The following is a 17,518-nucleotide window of genomic DNA, read 5'->3' as shown; positions in this document are numbered from 1 at the left end:
AAACCCATCTGGTTAATGCTGCTCCTTGGAAATGGGAGTTAGTCGGTGATGCTAGAGCCACGTGCTGAGCATTGGTACGGGTGAGGAGGTGATGGTTACGTGGCATCCAGCGGGCTGATGTAATTTCAAGGGGTGGGGCTAGTCAAGGGGGAATCCAAGCCAAGCTGCTCTTCCAAAAAGCTCACAACTTGGAGATACTGGCTTCCCACACCCCGCCTCGGTGTATGTATATGTTCACTTCAGCCGACAACAGGAACCAGCCTCAAATAAGAGTTTGCTATTTTCATTCCCTCCTTTAGGCAAACTAAGTCACGAGTTCTACCTGCTGTTTGCCTGCAGCTGCTGGTGTTTATGGTGTGCACAGCTGGTACCGGTCCACGTCGGTTCAGTTTGGTATGCCCGAGTGTGCTTTCCATGGTTAACGTGTTACTGGGACAGGGGCACGGAGCTGGTGGCTTGGTGATCTGCAGCAGCCCAAGCTCTGCCACCATATGGCATTACTTTGGAGGACCCAGCTTTGGACCCATGCCCAGCTCCCTCTTCTGACAGTCTGCTGGGCGTATTTCACTGCCGTACGAGGCTGAGCCGCTGAATGTGATGTGGACACGCTTGCTGGGGTTGGTAGCATTTGCTAAAATTTAGAAGAAGAACTTCTTTTGTAGTCTGGATTAGAAAGTGGCCCGGTCATCCTCAGCTTCAGAGATCCTGTTTTGCACTGGTTGAAAGAAAATAATGCAACAGCTGGTCATAGGCTCCTGGTAAAAGGCGTTTCTTGTTTTCCATCCCACTAATGCGCAGCTCTAAACAGATGCCTTAGATGTTGAAATAGGCAGAAAATCACAAGCTGCGTTTTTGGCTTTGTGTGCAGTGCTGGGGAAGGACCACTGTTGGTTTTTCAAAAAAATCACAGTTTTTTGGACTGTTGGTAAAAAGGAAGCGTTCCAAACTGATAAAGCCTCCCACTTGGTTGGAGGGGACACGTGTGCCCTCCTGCGGGAAGGAAAAGGCTGGGGGACAGACCAGGCTGTGCAAGCTCAGGGTTTGGGGAAGGAGCATTGGCTGGGCTGCCCTGTAGGGAGATTTTTGAGGCGAAGTCCATTGAAAATGTCTGAAATCTGCTTCATCCTGAGAAAGACAAGATTTTCAGAAAGAACATTCTCTTCTTTTTGTCTAGACCTCAAAATATTGGCCTCAAAATCTTCTGCTAAACCTGCCGTGTGTATACAAGCATCGGAGGGTATATTATGTTCCCAGTCTCCTGGAACAGAAAACAAATGTCTTCTGGCTTAATATTAGCCTGTGTTCTAATGTGGTAAATTGAGAAAATCAAGAGTGGCTTTGTCTGTCGTCTTCCCCCTCCCTTTCCCTCTCTCCCTTTCCCTCCATAAATTATGGCTGATTTACACAGCTTTGGGCTTTATTCTGCATCTAATAATGTCACAGTTGCTAACGTGAATAACACAGTGCAGGAGGTACCCTTCTGCTGTGGCTGTTAGCCACAGAGTATTGTTGATAAAACAGGTTTCTATGCACACCAGGAAAATAAAATTGCAGAACGTGAATAGGAGAAAAGGCTTTCCATCTGCTTTAGCACACCTCTTTATCCTGATGTTTAAACTTGTTTCATTTTTTTCCTGATGGGCATTTTTCAAAGAGCAGCTGCTTGCCTGTGAAGGTCTATCCTAGCCGATGCTCATCAATTTAGCTGTTACTTTATTCACTCCGATGGCAGGCTAATCAACCTTTTCTTTTCAAGTGTGTCAAAGTGCTGAACATGAGACAGTTTGTAATTACGGAAAATGGGAGTACGCTTTCTATCCTTAGGGCAATTAGATGAAATGATTCTGCACTATGAGCTAATACTATAAATAATCACTTCCAGGTTTTTTTTTTCCTGAATGGTGAATGTTCCACTGAGCTTCAGTGGGTGGGGGGGAACGTAATGGCAAATAGTGATGATGATTTACAACATAAAGCCTCAAAGCATTTATAAAATGTGCTTCCACTGTTCTGAGCTCAGGTTATTAGGAATTTTTATACCAAACTGTGATTCTGATGTTTTCCTACTGCATGTTGTGAGAGGAAGAATTCATTTCTTTGCTGTTATGCTGTTACTGAGCGCCTCTATGCATTCAGAAAAAGAAGGAACGAACTTAAATGATGCTTTTAATTAAACTTGAAAGAATTACTATAAATGAGATTTTCTGTAAAATTTCCATTAAAAACGTAGGTACAATTTGCATTTTAGTACCGTTCTTTTTAGTCTGGTGTGATATATAGTCTGTGATAAGCACTGACTTCTAGTATTCTGCCGGCGTGTTTAGACACAGTTGAGTAGAGATGAAGTGGTACCAGGGCTGTGCTTCGTGAGGAGTTGGAACAGTCAAGAAGAGAGGTGTTCTTAATTTCCTGTGAAAGTAGCAAATGAGTTGACAGCTGCAAGCCACGATTAAGCAATAGATGTTTTAAAATGGGGACCAAGACTCTTGGTATCAAAGCAACAGCCAGTGAAGATGGGATGAAGGGAATTGACTCTATTAGTGCATGAGAAAAACAATCGGAGGAAGCTGAAGATAGTATTAACTAATTACTGTTAACTGAGAGTGCTAAGGGAAAGGAGGGGAAGGATGCAAATGATGGTGGAAAGAAGACCCAGTAGCTGGCGAATACTGATCCTCGTGATTTTGGCTTAAAGGAAGAAGGTGGTAGAAGGGAAGAGCTGCTCCTGTGAGCTGAATTTATGACAACAAGAGCAAGTTTTTTACCCCTAGTGTAATTGTGGGTGCTGTCCTGAGCATCCAAATGAAGTGCTAGCAGTTGATGCTCGTTTTGGGGTGAATGGGTGGGAACCTTGTTCCTGCTTCTTCCTGACCCCAGTGTTTTGCCAGAGCGTGGAGATGCTGTTGTGCTGCTGAAAATTACTGGAGCTCTTTGGAAGTCCCCCTTGGAGGCCTGTTTGCTGTTTCCCTTTGTTAGAAATTTTGGGTTAGGACTTTGTGACAGATCTGGCCATCTGGAGCTATCTGGAGCTGTGCTATAAAAAAAAGCAGAACCTTCTTACTGAGCTAGGTGTGGGTGGCGTTTTGACTTCAAATTGCTTCTATACTTAAGTCTTCGCTAAAACAGAATGCCAGTAAATAGTTCTGTGTTTGTTGTGGTAGAAGAATGTCATCTTCTTCCATGAAAACCTAAAAATCAAAGGAGAGCTTATTATAAGGTATGGTCAATGACACTGCTGACACACTCACCAGCTAATTCAAAACACATGGTTTATAACTGGTTTTTAAACTACAAACTATTCTAAAATTTTACTTAGGCTCTGTAATTGTGAGGTGGCTCAAAGAGGGATATGTGGTTTAAACCTATAGTTGCAAATGTTGACTTTACAGAGCTGTGTCTCTTAACGTTGCTGAAAGGAAAGGGATAGAAGGAATCCTTGTGGTGTAGAGATCATTAAAATGTGTTAAACTAAAATGATCTTAAATGAGATTCTTTTACATGTTTGTAACAAATAGGAAATAGCATGAAATTATACTTTTGGATCGAGTAGAGTGAACCAAAAGACTCGAAGTTTGGTTGTTGTTTTTTTTTTGTTGTTGTTGCAAAGATAGAAAGTGCTAATGGATGGGAAGGACTGCAAGGTGTGACGTTGTGCCATGAAAGTCAACATGACAAATGAATAGATCTTTTTCTTTGAGATAAAGGCCTTTGTTCAGGCTCTGACATAAACGTGTCTAATGCTGTTTATGCAAAGCCAGAAAGACAAAGAAATCTTACTTCTTAAATACGCTTTTGGTTATGCCTCCTCTGCTTGAATTGTTGGAGCAGTGGTTGAAACATCAGAGGTAGATTTTAGAACACTTTTACTAGGTAGCTTTTGATAAATGCGTACGCCAAACTTCTTTTGAAATGAGTCAGCTTGTTTTTTCTTTTGTCTGTAGTAGATAATACTTGATGTAGTAGATAATACAAGACTTACGAAGTATTAGGCTTTGCTGGATTGTGTAGACTGGAGGAAAAGAAATTGTATGCCAAGTTTAGATTGGGTAAACCCAGAACTGCATGAAATCCCACTCTCTTCTCCAACTGTCAAGGTCTCATTGCAGTATTAGACTCTTAGTTTCTCTGCAGAGGAGGGAGAAAAAGCAGGATCTGGTGGTTTTAACTATGCTCTGCAGGCAGAGTTAATAAATACATCAAACAGTAAAACATATTCTGACAGGGGCTGTTGGGAAACCAACATTCAGTGCATTAGAAAAGATGAATGGTTACTAAGCTGATTAACTCATAACTCAGTATATCAACAGAGAGAATACTTTCTCTGTGCTTGATGCTGACTTCATTTTCCAGCTTGAAACTTCTGCCAAGAAAGTTGTTTCAACAGTGAAATGCTAGTTGATGGCTGAGATTGTTTGAAGGACAGCAGGCACAGAGTGAGCCATCTAGCCTGTAAGTCTGAAAGGCATCTGAGAGTCTTATCTTCCTGCTGAGACAGTGTTCTGAATCAAACCCATGGAAACCACAACATTATTGATATTGTCTCACGTGGCCGGTGAATGCTCAGTGCAGTTTTATTTCTTTCCTTTTCATCCTATTACTTTTTTTTTTTCCCTTGCAAAAAGGAATGTTAATATGTACTGGAATAAGCTCTTCTGAGTGCCGCATATCGTACTCTTCAATTTACAAGTATATCTGCAGCAGCGTTCAACAAATATCATTAATTTCCTAAATATGTCCTGTAAGAGAGTCTGGTAGAGTGTTACTGCTGCTGTAGTTTGGATTCCGGACAGTGAAGTGGATGCCAGAAATTGTGTCATAGTCTCTCAGCAGCAGCAGAATATTATTTTTTCTTGCTAGTTCTTCAGTGTGTTGGCCACATCACAAATAGACTTTGTTGTAATGCTAAAAACATTACAGCCTGCTACTTTCTCGTAAACACATTTTCACCTCCAGTTGAACTACTGAGTTCAAATGCTTCCATTGCCATAGCAGCGTTAAGTTTTGAGAGATCAATCTTAATTTGAGTTCAATAGTGTATGTATCAGAAGGAGTTAATGACCTCAGACCGCGGTGGTTTGGCCCAGCCATCTTGTGCTGCAGCGCCTTAGACGATGTAAGCTGGCGGGACAGGAGAGAGCCCAGGGGCCTGGGGCTGGTGGTCCAGCCACGTGGGCAGGTGCTGCAGGAGAGGGACACCGAAAGGGGGGAGCCGGTGACAGGAGCATCCTTGGCAAGAACTAGGGATGAAGGGGGAGGTGTGAGTATTCAGTAGTGAAGGAGCCGAAAGGCATTTCATTTACCTGTTTTCCAACCTTTTCTGAATGCCACTTGCTTGGTACACTGGTCTCTTGCAGGATGGCTGAGCTGGTAACGTGATGCAACCGTAAAAAGAAGCAAGCAAAGAAAATCAAACTCCAAATAAGTGATACGAGATGAGTCTAATACTGATGAGCAAGTATAAATGGTGTTGTGTGTGCACATGGTGATGAATTTGGGACAATATGACATGCTCTCCATAATGGGGGAAAGAAGCCAGGAAGAAATGCCTGAGCTAAGGGACAGTGGTAGCAATAAGTATGAACTGATCTGGCTATATGTAGGTTTAATATTTGAAGCTTTCAATATATGGCAATAGGAGCTTTTAGGAAAGGCTCTGTGTGGCTCTCACCACTTGCGTTGTGTGTTGTCCGTGCTACCCCTAACTGGGCTCATTAGAGCTTTCTTACCTATAAAGGGGCTGTGGTTGCCTGTGAGAGCACTATATGGCTACGTTATTCAAAACAAATACTTGATCTATTTGTAGTTATCAGCTGAATGCAAAGCTCCTGAACTGTTGTAGATAATCAGTTTCTAAAAGTTACATTGAACCTGCAATGATTATGTGTTTTATGTTGACCTGAGAGTTCATTTCCATTTTTCATACATGGTTTCTTTAAATAATCAACAGTATCCACTTCTAAGTACATACAAACACTAAATATTTTACTAGGGGCAGTAATCTAACAAAGTTCTTGGTCTGTTGGATGAATGTTTATTTCACACAAAAATGTGCCGTGTTTAGCTATGACGTTTTTTTCTAAGTTGTGTCATGCAAGTGTGCCTTTTTATTTGGATTTTGCTTCGATGTCTTTTTTCAGATACTACATGCTTAAGTTTTTTCAAGGGGTCCTAATGCTCAGTTTTCAGAGTCCTTGATTCCACAAACTGAAAAATGCAGTTGAAATAAAAGTCAATGCTACTCTTGCTGTGCCTCAAAATTGCTACTAAAGAAAACTAAATATAAGTAACACATCTGCAGTTCTCCAAAATATATATTGCTGCATGGCTACAAAGCACATCTGGAATCAGATTGCAGCCCAGTAGTTTCAGGGTCATGATGTTCTCAGCTCCATGAATAGACTTTTGGTACGGGATTTGGTACCTTCTTTTGTACCATTTTTGTACAATTTGGTGCAGCAACAGGGAAGTTGCTGATTCTTACTATAAGATACTTACTATAAGATACTTTTGCTACTTAACATCACCCTTACTGAGTTAAGAACACAGCTATTGGGAAACACCTCTTCGTATTTATTGTTCAGCAATACCTGAATGCTTAAAAATGCTTAAATTGCTCAATATTTTATAAGGTTCTGATATTTCTTCATGCTTTTTAGAGTAGAAATTGCAGCTTCTGGTATTGTTAATGCTCAGGATTCTCCCGTTTCCTTTTTCTTAAATGTCTTCAGACAGAACTCGTTGCATTGATGTTATGTTCAATAAAGAATATGATGGTTTTTTCAATGAAGAAAGCTACCTGAATTTCCCCAAAATTTTGTGAATTTGTTTTGACCTTGCTGTCTTTAGAAAAATCTGGAGATTGTGCTTGCTTGTTCCTGGAGAAAGTCCAAATAAGTCACTGAGAAGAAATATCCATCTCGCTTCTGTCGGTCTTTATGTTCTGAAAAGTGAATGCTTCACCACTCACAGAATGGTAGCACTTGGAGGGGGGAATGTGTGTGGGGTTTTTCGTTTGTTTTCCTGCCTGGATGTGAACGTCTGATTGTAGTTATTGTTGGGATTTGTTTTATCTAATTCTCAATTGACTCTTTCTTACTTTGCAGCTTTGCCCTGTCAGATGAAGCATACAGATCTTTAAGGGACCAGGACAAAGACCAGTGCATCCTTATCACAGGAGAGAGTGGAGCCGGAAAAACAGGTAACAAGCAGCTTTGATCTTACTGAAAAACATTCAGAGTTATTCGGAGTCTTGCAAAGTGATGCTAGAGTCTGAGAGCTGAGAGACACCGGTATCGTTTTGTGTCTGGTGATTGCAGAAGGTGGATGCTGTCGTGCTTGTTGCTGCTGGTGTGAACTTACACAAACCAGTGTTTTTTCACGTGGTCACCATGGTGCAGTCCTATGGCATGTTGACACAGTGTCCTCATCAGTATGCAAAGTCATGCTAAAGTAGTGCTGGTTTGTGATGGAGTATTGCAAGGGCTGGAAAACATTGCGGCTCTCCCTGTGGGAAACGTGAAGATGGAGAAAACTGAATGTTCTTGGTCTTCTAGAGTAGAAGACAATCCTTTAATACTTTTGCATGTCTTTTATTAAATGTGTGCCTTTACACTGGATTATGCTATTTATCCAAGGAAAATAAATAATAAGAGCTAATTACTTTGGAAATTTTATCAGTCTTTTGCATGCTGCGCTCAGCTGCAGTTCTAAGATTGGCCTGTGTACCAGAACACTCTGCTTCTCAGGCAAAGCTGAAATTGCCTTGAAAATGACTGCTAATTTGTAAACTGGAATGGCAGAAATCAAGTGAGGTTTGCATAACTGCGGATTGTTTTAGATAGATCTTACAAAAGAAAAAAAAGCCAGTTATTTTCTGAAATAACAATTTAAAACCGAGGTGACTTGCAAAAGAGGCAGGGGATAGGAACGCATGCATCTGTTTCCATGTAATTTAAGAGATTTTGTTCTCTGAATCTGAGAAAATGTGGAGCTTTGTATGCATGTACTGAGCAAGACTGAAGGTGAGTAACAAGAAGTTGCTTTCCAAGCCCTTTGTGAAAATGTGAAGTGTAGGTTTCGTCTTTGTTTTCCTTTGCCTGATTAGTGGCAGCCAATTGAGAGGTCTTGAAATCTTGTAATACAATCCTTCTTTTCAGTTCAGTAATGTGAAAACACACGTGTATTCAATAAAAGTGTACATTAAAATAATCAGCTTCTTATTAATACGGTTGTTAGAGAGTCTGTCTAGGAGTTCAGACTTCAGCAAGGAGTTCTGTACCGGTATTACCTAATGTCTTGACTTCCTCAGGACCTGTGAATTACCAAGCACCTCATACAATCGAGGTCCACCTTTTATTCATTTATTTATTCAGTTGAAAGGGGTAGCAGTGCTTGAGTTTCTGAACTCCTGTTTGTGGAGAATATTCTGGTAGTTTTAGGTTTGTACAGAGATTTTTGGCTGATCTGTAATTTTCGTAGCTGTATGGAACAGAATATGAATTACTGCTTTATAAAGGTAAGTACAGAATAATGCAGGGTTTGAGATTCAAGTCAACAATTGACTTGGAATCGGTGCTGTTCTCCCCCCAACATTTGATGGAACTACTGTTGCTGAAATGGAGCTGTTAGCTGAGGAGTCAGATTCTCATTGCAAAAAACCCCAAGGGGGTTGAGAAATGAGGAGCAAGTTCCTGGAGTTGGGGGAAACAAAGTTCTTAGTACTGTATGACTCTGGTTTAAATTTTTGGTAGCCAGAACATGTAGCACGTTTGGGCTGGAAGAATTGAAACTGAAGTGGCATCAGTTGGGCTTTTTTATTTGCTTCCAATTTTGTTCTTGTTCCGCTGCACGTTTATATTGCTAATCGATAGTAACTGTGCAAGAAAACATGGTACATTATCAGAGTGAGTGGTGTATTTAAATGTTTTCAGATGTTAAGGTAATGATTCCCTTCCTGGTGTCTTTATTGGACTCAACAAGAGTTGCTGATAAAAGAAAGGGCCTTTGTTTTCTTTCAGCGATGTTCTATCTTGAAGTCATTGTGCGTTGTCTTACTGCATGTTGTAATAGCTTATTTGCTGCTTCAGTGTGCGCTTCTCTCAGTGGTTGAGTAGCTCTATTTTAAAGGCGTTGACTGTTTTAAGAAATACTCCAAATAATTTAGCAATTGCCGGCTGCGAAGGGAATGGATTCTTCAAGACAAGAGCTGGGTTCAGGGCGCAGTTAAGAGAGATGGGAGGCCCTATGGGCATGCCCATGGTGCTTGCTCCTTCCTTGCTTCCTCTGTGGCAGGTTTGCTTGGTTTTCTCTAGCATATTTTAATACAAGTATTTTAAAAAATATTTTAAATATAATTTTTAATTAATTTAATATTAATTATTTAACAGTAGCAGACAAATTTGCTTAAATAGGAAAGAATCAAAATCCAAAGGATAACTTCTTCTTTGTTCTTTCCTGAAATGAAACCCTTAAGTTTGCAACAGATCTCTGAAGAGTAAGTAATGGTTTTTTTATGACCACTGGCTTGAGTCGATAGGGGTTCCAGCTGTTAGTAATTACATTGTATATCAACCAATTTTGCCTCAAATTTCACTCTTTTGCATCATACTAAACATCACAGACTCTGTTTATAAACAGAATCCTCTCTCAGCTTCTCTTTGTCCTGGCCAGCAAAAACATAAGGGTTGGATGGATTATTTAATATATATTTCTGTCTGTATATGGGTGATTGACTCCCATAGGAACCCAGCTTTGAGAGTCCAGATATTATTCCAGAATTTGTTAGAAGTTATACCTTCAGATTGATTTCATTGTTTAAATGAATGCTTCACTTTCTCTAGTTGGTGTCCTTTGAAACAGACTGCATAACGTTACCGGCTGTTGCCATTACTCAGTTACTTGTCGTGTACTTTGGAGTTCCGTGTATTGTATGTTTACGCTTCTGTTACTGTGTATCTGCTGATAAAAGCTGATTGAATTTTGAGTCTTGAATCTGCTTGGGCCTATTTTTTCAGGCTAGATTAAAACATTTCTGACCTGTCAGCTAGGGATAACGTCCTTTCCCTATGGAATGCCTCTTAGCGAGGCTAGATGAAAAAGCATGCAACGTGCCGTGTCTGCTGGTGGCTGCTTTGGCTCGGGAAGGCTCTAGGTATTTAGGTCAGTGGGGCTGTTATGGGTCTCATAGCAGGGATGCGCCTTCCTCACTTCCAGGTGGTGCAACGATGCAGAAGAAAACTGGAATGTAATGCGCTTATGGTTCCTGTCTGGCGTGCTGAAAATGTGATGGAGATCAAGTCTGCAAATCATTTTATGGTCTATTTGCCAACACTTACCACTGTTTTATTTTGCTCTCCCCCCCACAGAGGCGAGCAAACTTGTCATGTCGTATGTAGCTGCTGTGTGCGGAAAAGGGGCAGAGGTTAATCAAGTAAAAGAACAACTTCTGCAGTCAAATCCAGTTCTTGAAGGTAAGAATCTTGCAGAGCACGTAGGTGCGTATTGCCTCTGTGCGTATCAGCATTCCTGCTGAGCTGGTTTGGAAAACTGTATCTGTTGTATTGCTGCTATTTCATGTCCAAAACTGCAGGAGATGCTTTCTGTGAAGGCAGCTACAAGATTTTATTCGGTTTTGGGGAGGTTTTCTTGAGAAGGAAACTGTTTCCCTCGTGAAGGGAGAGCTTACTAAGTTAGGTCATACTGCCCAGCCTCCTTCTGCTGCTGCTCTCAGAGGACGAACCCTTTCTTATCCCTGCCTTGATGATGCTGGACTGTATCAAAAGACTTAACTTCAGTCCAGCCCCTCTGATTCATTTCCTTCCAAATTGTATTATGGTTGTCTCTAGTAAACAAACAAGCTCTGTAAAGCATTATTTTTCTTTTAGAAAAAAAAAAAAAAAAGGGTGAAGAAATGGATCTTAGCAAAACCTTAAGCCAATCCATATGCATGCCTGTTGGTTCCTGAGACTTATTGTTCCCTGGGTCTGGTGACTCTGTTGGCCCGTCTTCCTGACAACTGCCTTTCCTGCTCTCCCATGAAAGACTTTTTTTTTATTAGTCATTTTAATTCAAAGCTGTTGGCTGCCAGAAACAGGATCTTATTTTTTTCCTGGAGATAGGATATATGATCCTCAAAGCTTGCACTTTTGTCCCATTGTCTAATAATTGCCTTCAGAAGTGCCTTGGTTAGCGTTGACTTATTTAGATCTATTGTGTTGATTCCTGACTTGGTCTTTCCCACAGTTCCTTAAGCTGTTGTGGTGCTGAGACGAATTCTCATGACTGCTGTACAATAATTTTGTATTATGGCCAGATGATAAGCAGTGTTTGCAAGACTGTTGAGTGTCAACATTTTATTTATTGCCTAGCTATCTGTATGTCTGTGTGATGATTTGGAGTCTGTAGGGAGCAAGCACTCTACCAATGAGAACGGAGCGGGGAAAATAGAAAAAAGGGAAGGGAAAGCAAAAGTGGGCCGAGAGCAGTGGTGCACTGGATGGGTGAAATGGGGTCATTGACTGCACACAAAAAAAATGTCAGAGAAGACTTGTAAAGAGAGGATGAAATGTTAAAATTTAAGAATAATAGAAGTGCTGGATAAGCCTTCCTTTGATGATCAGATACGTTCCACTTACAAGCTGAATGGAGGGATTGCGATCATCCATTGTTTGGGATTTACAGAGAAGAGCTGTGTTGCTTTTATCGCTGTTCTGGAAGGCAGATAACAATTGTAGACAAATAGTATGGGAAGTACGGAGGTTTTTCTTGCCAAAGCTAGATTGTTCCCCAGGGACTGCCAAATGTATTGGATTTCTTGTTGGTTTGCGAATCTTTGTTTTAATGCAGGAGGAATAGACTAAGCTTACAGAAGAGTGCCTTATCGCTCTAAGGTGTTATTTGTTCTACTCGGTGCACTGGTAACTGCCTACTTAGCTTTTTGGAAGGTGGGGTACTGAATTATTCCATGAGGCTGCTGAGCAAGCCTGGCTGCTTATATACATTTTAGACAGAAATTAAGCATTTGTGGTTAGATTTATTTGTCTTTGGTTATATAGTTCTGTTTCAGTCGAGCTGCAGTGCAAGAAAATGACATAAATGTTACATATGCATAATTTATCTTATGGGATTATTTTTTTTTTAACTACAGTTGCTACTGTAAATTAACTTTTAGAAACAATGAGCTTCAGGGAAAACTGAGGAATGTGTCTCGTGCTTTATAATAGAACGTTTGTGCTTGGTTCTGTGCAGTTATAAATGACTTTACTGTTCAGCACTGTGTTTAAGAAAATGCAGCTCAGAGATTTGGTTGTTGAAAAGATGATTTATTGCAGGGCATAAAGATTTTAAAAACAATTCTTTCACTTATCCTGGGCCTTCAGGAGCAACAAACGTTTCCTTTTGGCCTCAGTTCTTTGATCAAGAGTAAGTCTACTCATGCAAGTTTGTTGAAGCCCTACAAGCATGTATTTATTTCTGTCCAAAAAAACATTGACTTGACTTGATCTTTGAAAATATGTATGCTATATAAATAAATACTGGGATAAATAAAGTCTCCTGTTGGAGTAGGAGTGCTATACTTAATAATGTAGGGGACACTCCTCTTTGGCTCCATGTGCTTTGACAATGTGTGAAGTTTAGAGTTGAGTTGTCCTCCAGTCTGCGTTCTGGTCCTGCTGATGTTCTGAGCTGGTGGCTGCCCACCTGAACGTGGCCCTGGGAAGTCTGTTCTTGGAGAGTTTATACTGTCAGAAAACTTGAGCAAAAGAAATTAAACCCAAACTATTCAGCAACCTAATTTAGGTCAGGCTGAGGGGGGAGTGTGTGAAACTTTCACTGTAAGTCAGGCTTCTTTCAGCTGAAGAATATTCAGCCTAAGCTAGGATAAACGTGGTGGAATAGCGTAAATAAATCAGTTTTGAAGCATTGGATAAACTGTCCCATGCAAACAATTTTTAAGTGTCATTCCGTAATTTCTTCAGTTCTGGCCTCCATCTTTTACCACCTTCAGTTCTGGGAACTGAGATGTATTTCTTTCTGTGAATTGAAAAGAAAGAAGTATTTCCTATCTTTAAAGTTATATGGGTAATAACATCTTAAATGTCATTTGAACCCTAAGGATATATGCTCAGTCCAGGTGTGGTTTTGTCTTGGCACCATTTCCCCTTGTATGTTTTTCTTTCACTTTTTTAAACAAAGCAAGTGTTGAGAAGAAACTTGTTTGGATTTCCTTGGGTGTCTTCTCATCTGTGATCACACCTGTCACACTCTGTCTGTCCCCAGGGACTGATACCCATACGCTGAACAGGGCGTTGTTCCCCAGAAGCCTGTGATTCCTTTAAGTATATAAAGAGTCATAGATATTTTAGCATTTAAATATTTTTTTTACTTATCGATTTGGTTGTCATATTTGTTCTTCTCTTTCTCCAGCTTTTGGAAATGCCAAAACGGTGAGGAATGACAACTCCTCTAGATTTGTAAGTATTTTCTGCAAGGCTGGATTTGAATTCCTTTTAGGGGAGTGTGTTGGCTGTTTCTGTTTTACCTTGTATCAGCCGGCAAGGCGTCTGTAAGGAGGGAATGAATCATTTGGAGACAACTTTCTTGTAGCTGTTGGCGGTGGTGTTTGGGGCAGGCAGACACCTTCAGCAGCAATCGGTATTTCATTCTGTACACTCAAGCATGTTCCCCTGCCCCAGTGTGTGGGGAGTGCGTTATTAGCAGTCACCCCCCTCTTTTTAAAAGGTGTTTTGCCTGCTTGTCAGGAATCTGGTTGGTTTCTGATGTGGGCATAGACTTCTACTGAGAATCAAAGTAGAGGCTAAAACCAAAACAAAGCAAAAACAAAACAACAAAAAAAATCAAATTAGGATGTGACAGTCTGTGACCGGATGAAAACATAATTACAGCGCAGCTGGATTCTTTTAATTTTCTGGCACTGGTGGCTTTAATGTCAGCAGCCATGTGCCTAGCAACTGGCCTGCTTAGCAAGGCGATCTTCCTGCATGATCTCGTTTTCCATCCATATGTATGCATTTTTTTGTTAAAACTGCTACTTTAGGTTCTTACTTTCTTTCTAGGATGTTTACATTTCTGTGCGTTTGCAACTTCAGTTTTCATTTCAACATTTGTAACGTTACTTTTTTGCTTATATTCTTTATAATCATAGTGGTTGAATTCGGGCTTTCTTAGCACAAAACTGAATGTGAAATTCCAGGAATTGACAATTGGATAAAAACAAACCAAAAAAAAAAAATAGTTGACGCTAGAGCTGGGAGATTCAGAAGTGTGAGTACTCATCCCGGTTTCTCCTGCTAATGTCAGCAGACTGAATGCAACTCTGTCATTTGCTCACTTGTGCACAGGAGAGCAGTTTTAGTGAGATGTGTAGCGCAGACCACAGAAGAAACCAGTACACTGGGAAAATGGTGTGTTGTGAGTGTAAGAAAATGGATAAAAGGTGGAGAGCAGCTTTTTGCCTCATGGGAGACTCTTCTCCCCTTCCGTTCTGGTTCTCGAGGGTGGTTGATGCTGTTCTGCATGGCTGTGAATGCTCCTTCTGCGGCTGTCGTTGCCCCTGCTTGTGAGCAGAGCAGAGGCTCCTCATCGCAAGGTCAGGGCCAAAATTCGAGGCGTTGTAGAAAATTTTTTGGGGTAGAAAGGGTAGAAAAAATGCAACTATCAGAGATGGCGTGCTACAGAAAGGAGGAGGAGGAGCCAGCGAAGAGGAGAAGAGGTGCTGTTTGTAAACAGAAGTCTTTCCAGGACAAAGTGTGACCAGCTACTATTTTGCCTTTCAAGTCCTTGCTTGTAAACACAAAGCTAAAAATACTTTTGGAAACATCCAGCTGGCCAAGTCCTTAGGAAATTAAAATTTAATTATCTGGTCTAATTCTTTATCTCAGAGATTTGACTCTGCTCAGAATTAATTGCGACCAAAAAAGTACAAGAACTGTCCTGTCTAGCCTGCCTCAGGAGCGCGCAAGGAGAAGAGATTTTAAGCAGAGTCAAGCCAATCTTGACAAAACACCCAGTAAAGCAGAAAGTAGCTTTGAGGGACTCGGTGTAAAGTGCTTGGGTTTTATGTTCTGTAATTAAAAGAGAAAGAAAAAGAAGAAAACTCTTCCTAAAAGCAGTGAATAAAGAAGCGTAAACACAAGGCTTCTCTTATCAATAGGTTGGTTTTGTCCACTGTTAAGTAAGCACCAGAGGGTGGTGAGATCATTCCTGTGTGTGGCTTGTGGGATTTGGTTGACTTCCTACCAGCAGTTTTTATCTTCCTAAATTTCCTTGCCAAAGTGAGCTGCGCTGCTTTTGCCTTTTCTACACAGTACGGCTCTGTCTGTTTTGTCACTGTTAAATGTAGCTGTGACTCCATTAAGCACTTGTCATCTAAATGAAAGTGGTGCAAAGACCAGAGCGGTCTTCTGTGGTGTGGAAAAGTCAAACAGAAGTTAAGGAAGCATGCTGTGCCAGTACGGCTGCAAATGAAATCCGTTTTGTGGTGGCAGTCTGTTAATTGTTGCCTCTGGTCTCCTGAGTTATGAAGGAGAGTTCAGAGGGGAAAATCCGTCACTTTTACAAGCAGACACGCGCTTAGGGACAGGCGCTCCACGGTTTCCAGCAGCAAGCACTGCCAGCCGGTCCCTCGAGCCAAAGCTAGTGGCTGTCCTTCAACTGCCCTGATTCCCGCTCCGAGGAGATCGTACGCTGAGGAGACACATCTGCATGGAAGATCATTTCTTCCTGCTTTCTTCTGTCAATAAGCATGGCAATACCTGCACGGCCGTGAGTGGTTGTGGTGGTGGTCGTGGCATTCTAGTGAAAGCTGGTATAACGTGCATTTTCTTCATATAACCTTAGGAACTGAGCAAATTGTTGGGTTGCCTTACAAACCTGATTAAAGCTATTCTCGTGAAAATCTCTGGCTCTGATAGTGCGATTGTCTTGAGAAATTTGAATAATTTTCTGTTTCTCACAATTTGACAAAGTGTATAGTCACTTGCCAGGTTGCTCTTTTAGCCTGTAAAAACCACCGACTAACTTGTTAAGAAATGTCTTAGTCACTGTTTCTTAAACGGAACTTACAGTCTTAAAACATGCTGCTTTCACAGGGAAAATACATGGATATTGAGTTTGACTTCAAGGGGGACCCACTTGGAGGAGTTATAAGCAACTGTGAGTATTGCTTTTGGTTTCAGCATATCGACAGCTTTAAATGTTTTGTTCAGAAAGGAGGATGGTTAAATTGTTGAAAACATCAGCTGTGTTTGTCTAACCAAATCTCTCTGTACTATGTAATAAATTCTGCTTTTTAATTCTGTTATTTTGGTGCTATTCAGCATATGTTGGAGTAAGTGAAAACTGACTTGAAGTAAGCATGAATGGTGAACGTGCTGTGGTGTTTGAAAGATGCTGATAAAGTGTGTGGGTTCGTGCATTGTCCCTGGGGCTGGCAGCAGCTGAGTAAGGGAATCTCAGGCTCTTTTTTGACTCGAGTCCCTGGGGTCAGTTGTATCACTTGATTTGATGGGTCTTGTATTTATGGTAGGTGATGTCTGAGATCGCTGTTCTGTGATTTGTCAGGGTGATAGGAAGTACGCCGGAGGTCACCACCAGGTGGGTATGCTTGCTGGGACTCAGAGCGTTCTGTACTGGTTTTAACATGCCTGGCAGTGGAGGAAAAGGCTTATGCTGCGAGGGGATGGACGGCTGTTGAGTTCAGGGAGGCAGAGGTGGCCTTGGAGGTAGTTCCTTGACATGAAGATGCTGTGATGAAATCCATAGCAATTCAGAAAGTTTAACCAGCTCAGTGTTGGGAAAAAAGAGGCTGTGAACTGAATGCCGGCCCAGGATGCTTTGACTTGCTTTTTTTTTCAAGGGTTTAAATGCAGCTTTAAATAAATTGCTCTTCTGTGCTATATAAAGCTCTGTTTGTTTGGTTTTCTTATTTTTAAAACGGGTTGGAGGGCAGTGAGTGACTATGCTAGGTGTCACTGACCTAGCCTTGACCTCTCTGCCCACGCAGCCAAATTCAACGCTGTTTCTTGAAACTGACTTTTGACTCCATCGGCATTTTACTAGTTGTGAAATAATGAGAATAATCCAAGGTGAACTGTACTTTCCATATATAGTATAGACATTTTAAAAAACTGTGAAGAATTTTATGCATAAATAAAGGTTTGGGGGTTTTTTTGTAGGCAAACATTTTTTCTGGCCCAGGTCACCTTTTGGAACCGTGCCTGAAGGAACATGATTTTTGTGACAGAGTAGATCTTGACAGTCACAGCAGTCACTATTTAAGTGTTTATGGCTATGTATTAACTTTGACATTTGGCAGTCAACAAAACTAGGGTCCAAATGTACTCAGGGTATTCATCAATAATTAAATGTGAACAAAAAGGTTCTAGCAAGCTAGCTGCGTTTGTTTGTTTGCTTTTATTTCACATTCAAAGTAGATGCATAAAAATGAACCCTCCTTTGTAGAGTGGATTCAACAGTTTGACTTTGAAAGTACTCTCCT

At 41.0% G+C, this 17,518-nt stretch overlaps 1 protein-coding gene across 4 annotated transcripts in view; it reads left to right on the top strand.

The window, feature by feature from the left end:
- The window catches only part of MYO1B (myosin IB), a 113,226-nt gene that overhangs the window by 43,170 nt on the left and 52,538 nt on the right, over positions 1 to 17,518 (top strand). For all 4 annotated transcript variants that reach the window (XM_056348385.1, XM_056348384.1, XM_056348386.1 and 1 more), the window contains exons 4-7: positions 7,104 to 7,198; positions 10,365 to 10,469; positions 13,426 to 13,472; positions 16,110 to 16,173. In XM_056348385.1, coding sequence (XP_056204360.1) covers positions 7,104 to 7,198; positions 10,365 to 10,469; positions 13,426 to 13,472; positions 16,110 to 16,173 — 311 coding nt within the window. The remainder of the gene's footprint in view (positions 1 to 7,103; positions 7,199 to 10,364; positions 10,470 to 13,425; positions 13,473 to 16,109; positions 16,174 to 17,518) is intronic.

Source organism: Falco biarmicus, chromosome 8, assembly GCF_023638135.1.
Source record: "Falco biarmicus isolate bFalBia1 chromosome 8, bFalBia1.pri, whole genome shotgun sequence".
Taxonomy (NCBI): Eukaryota; Metazoa; Chordata; class Aves; order Falconiformes; family Falconidae; genus Falco; species Falco biarmicus.
Note: the sequence above shows the minus strand (reverse complement) of the source record. Positions and strands in the feature narration are given on the sequence as shown.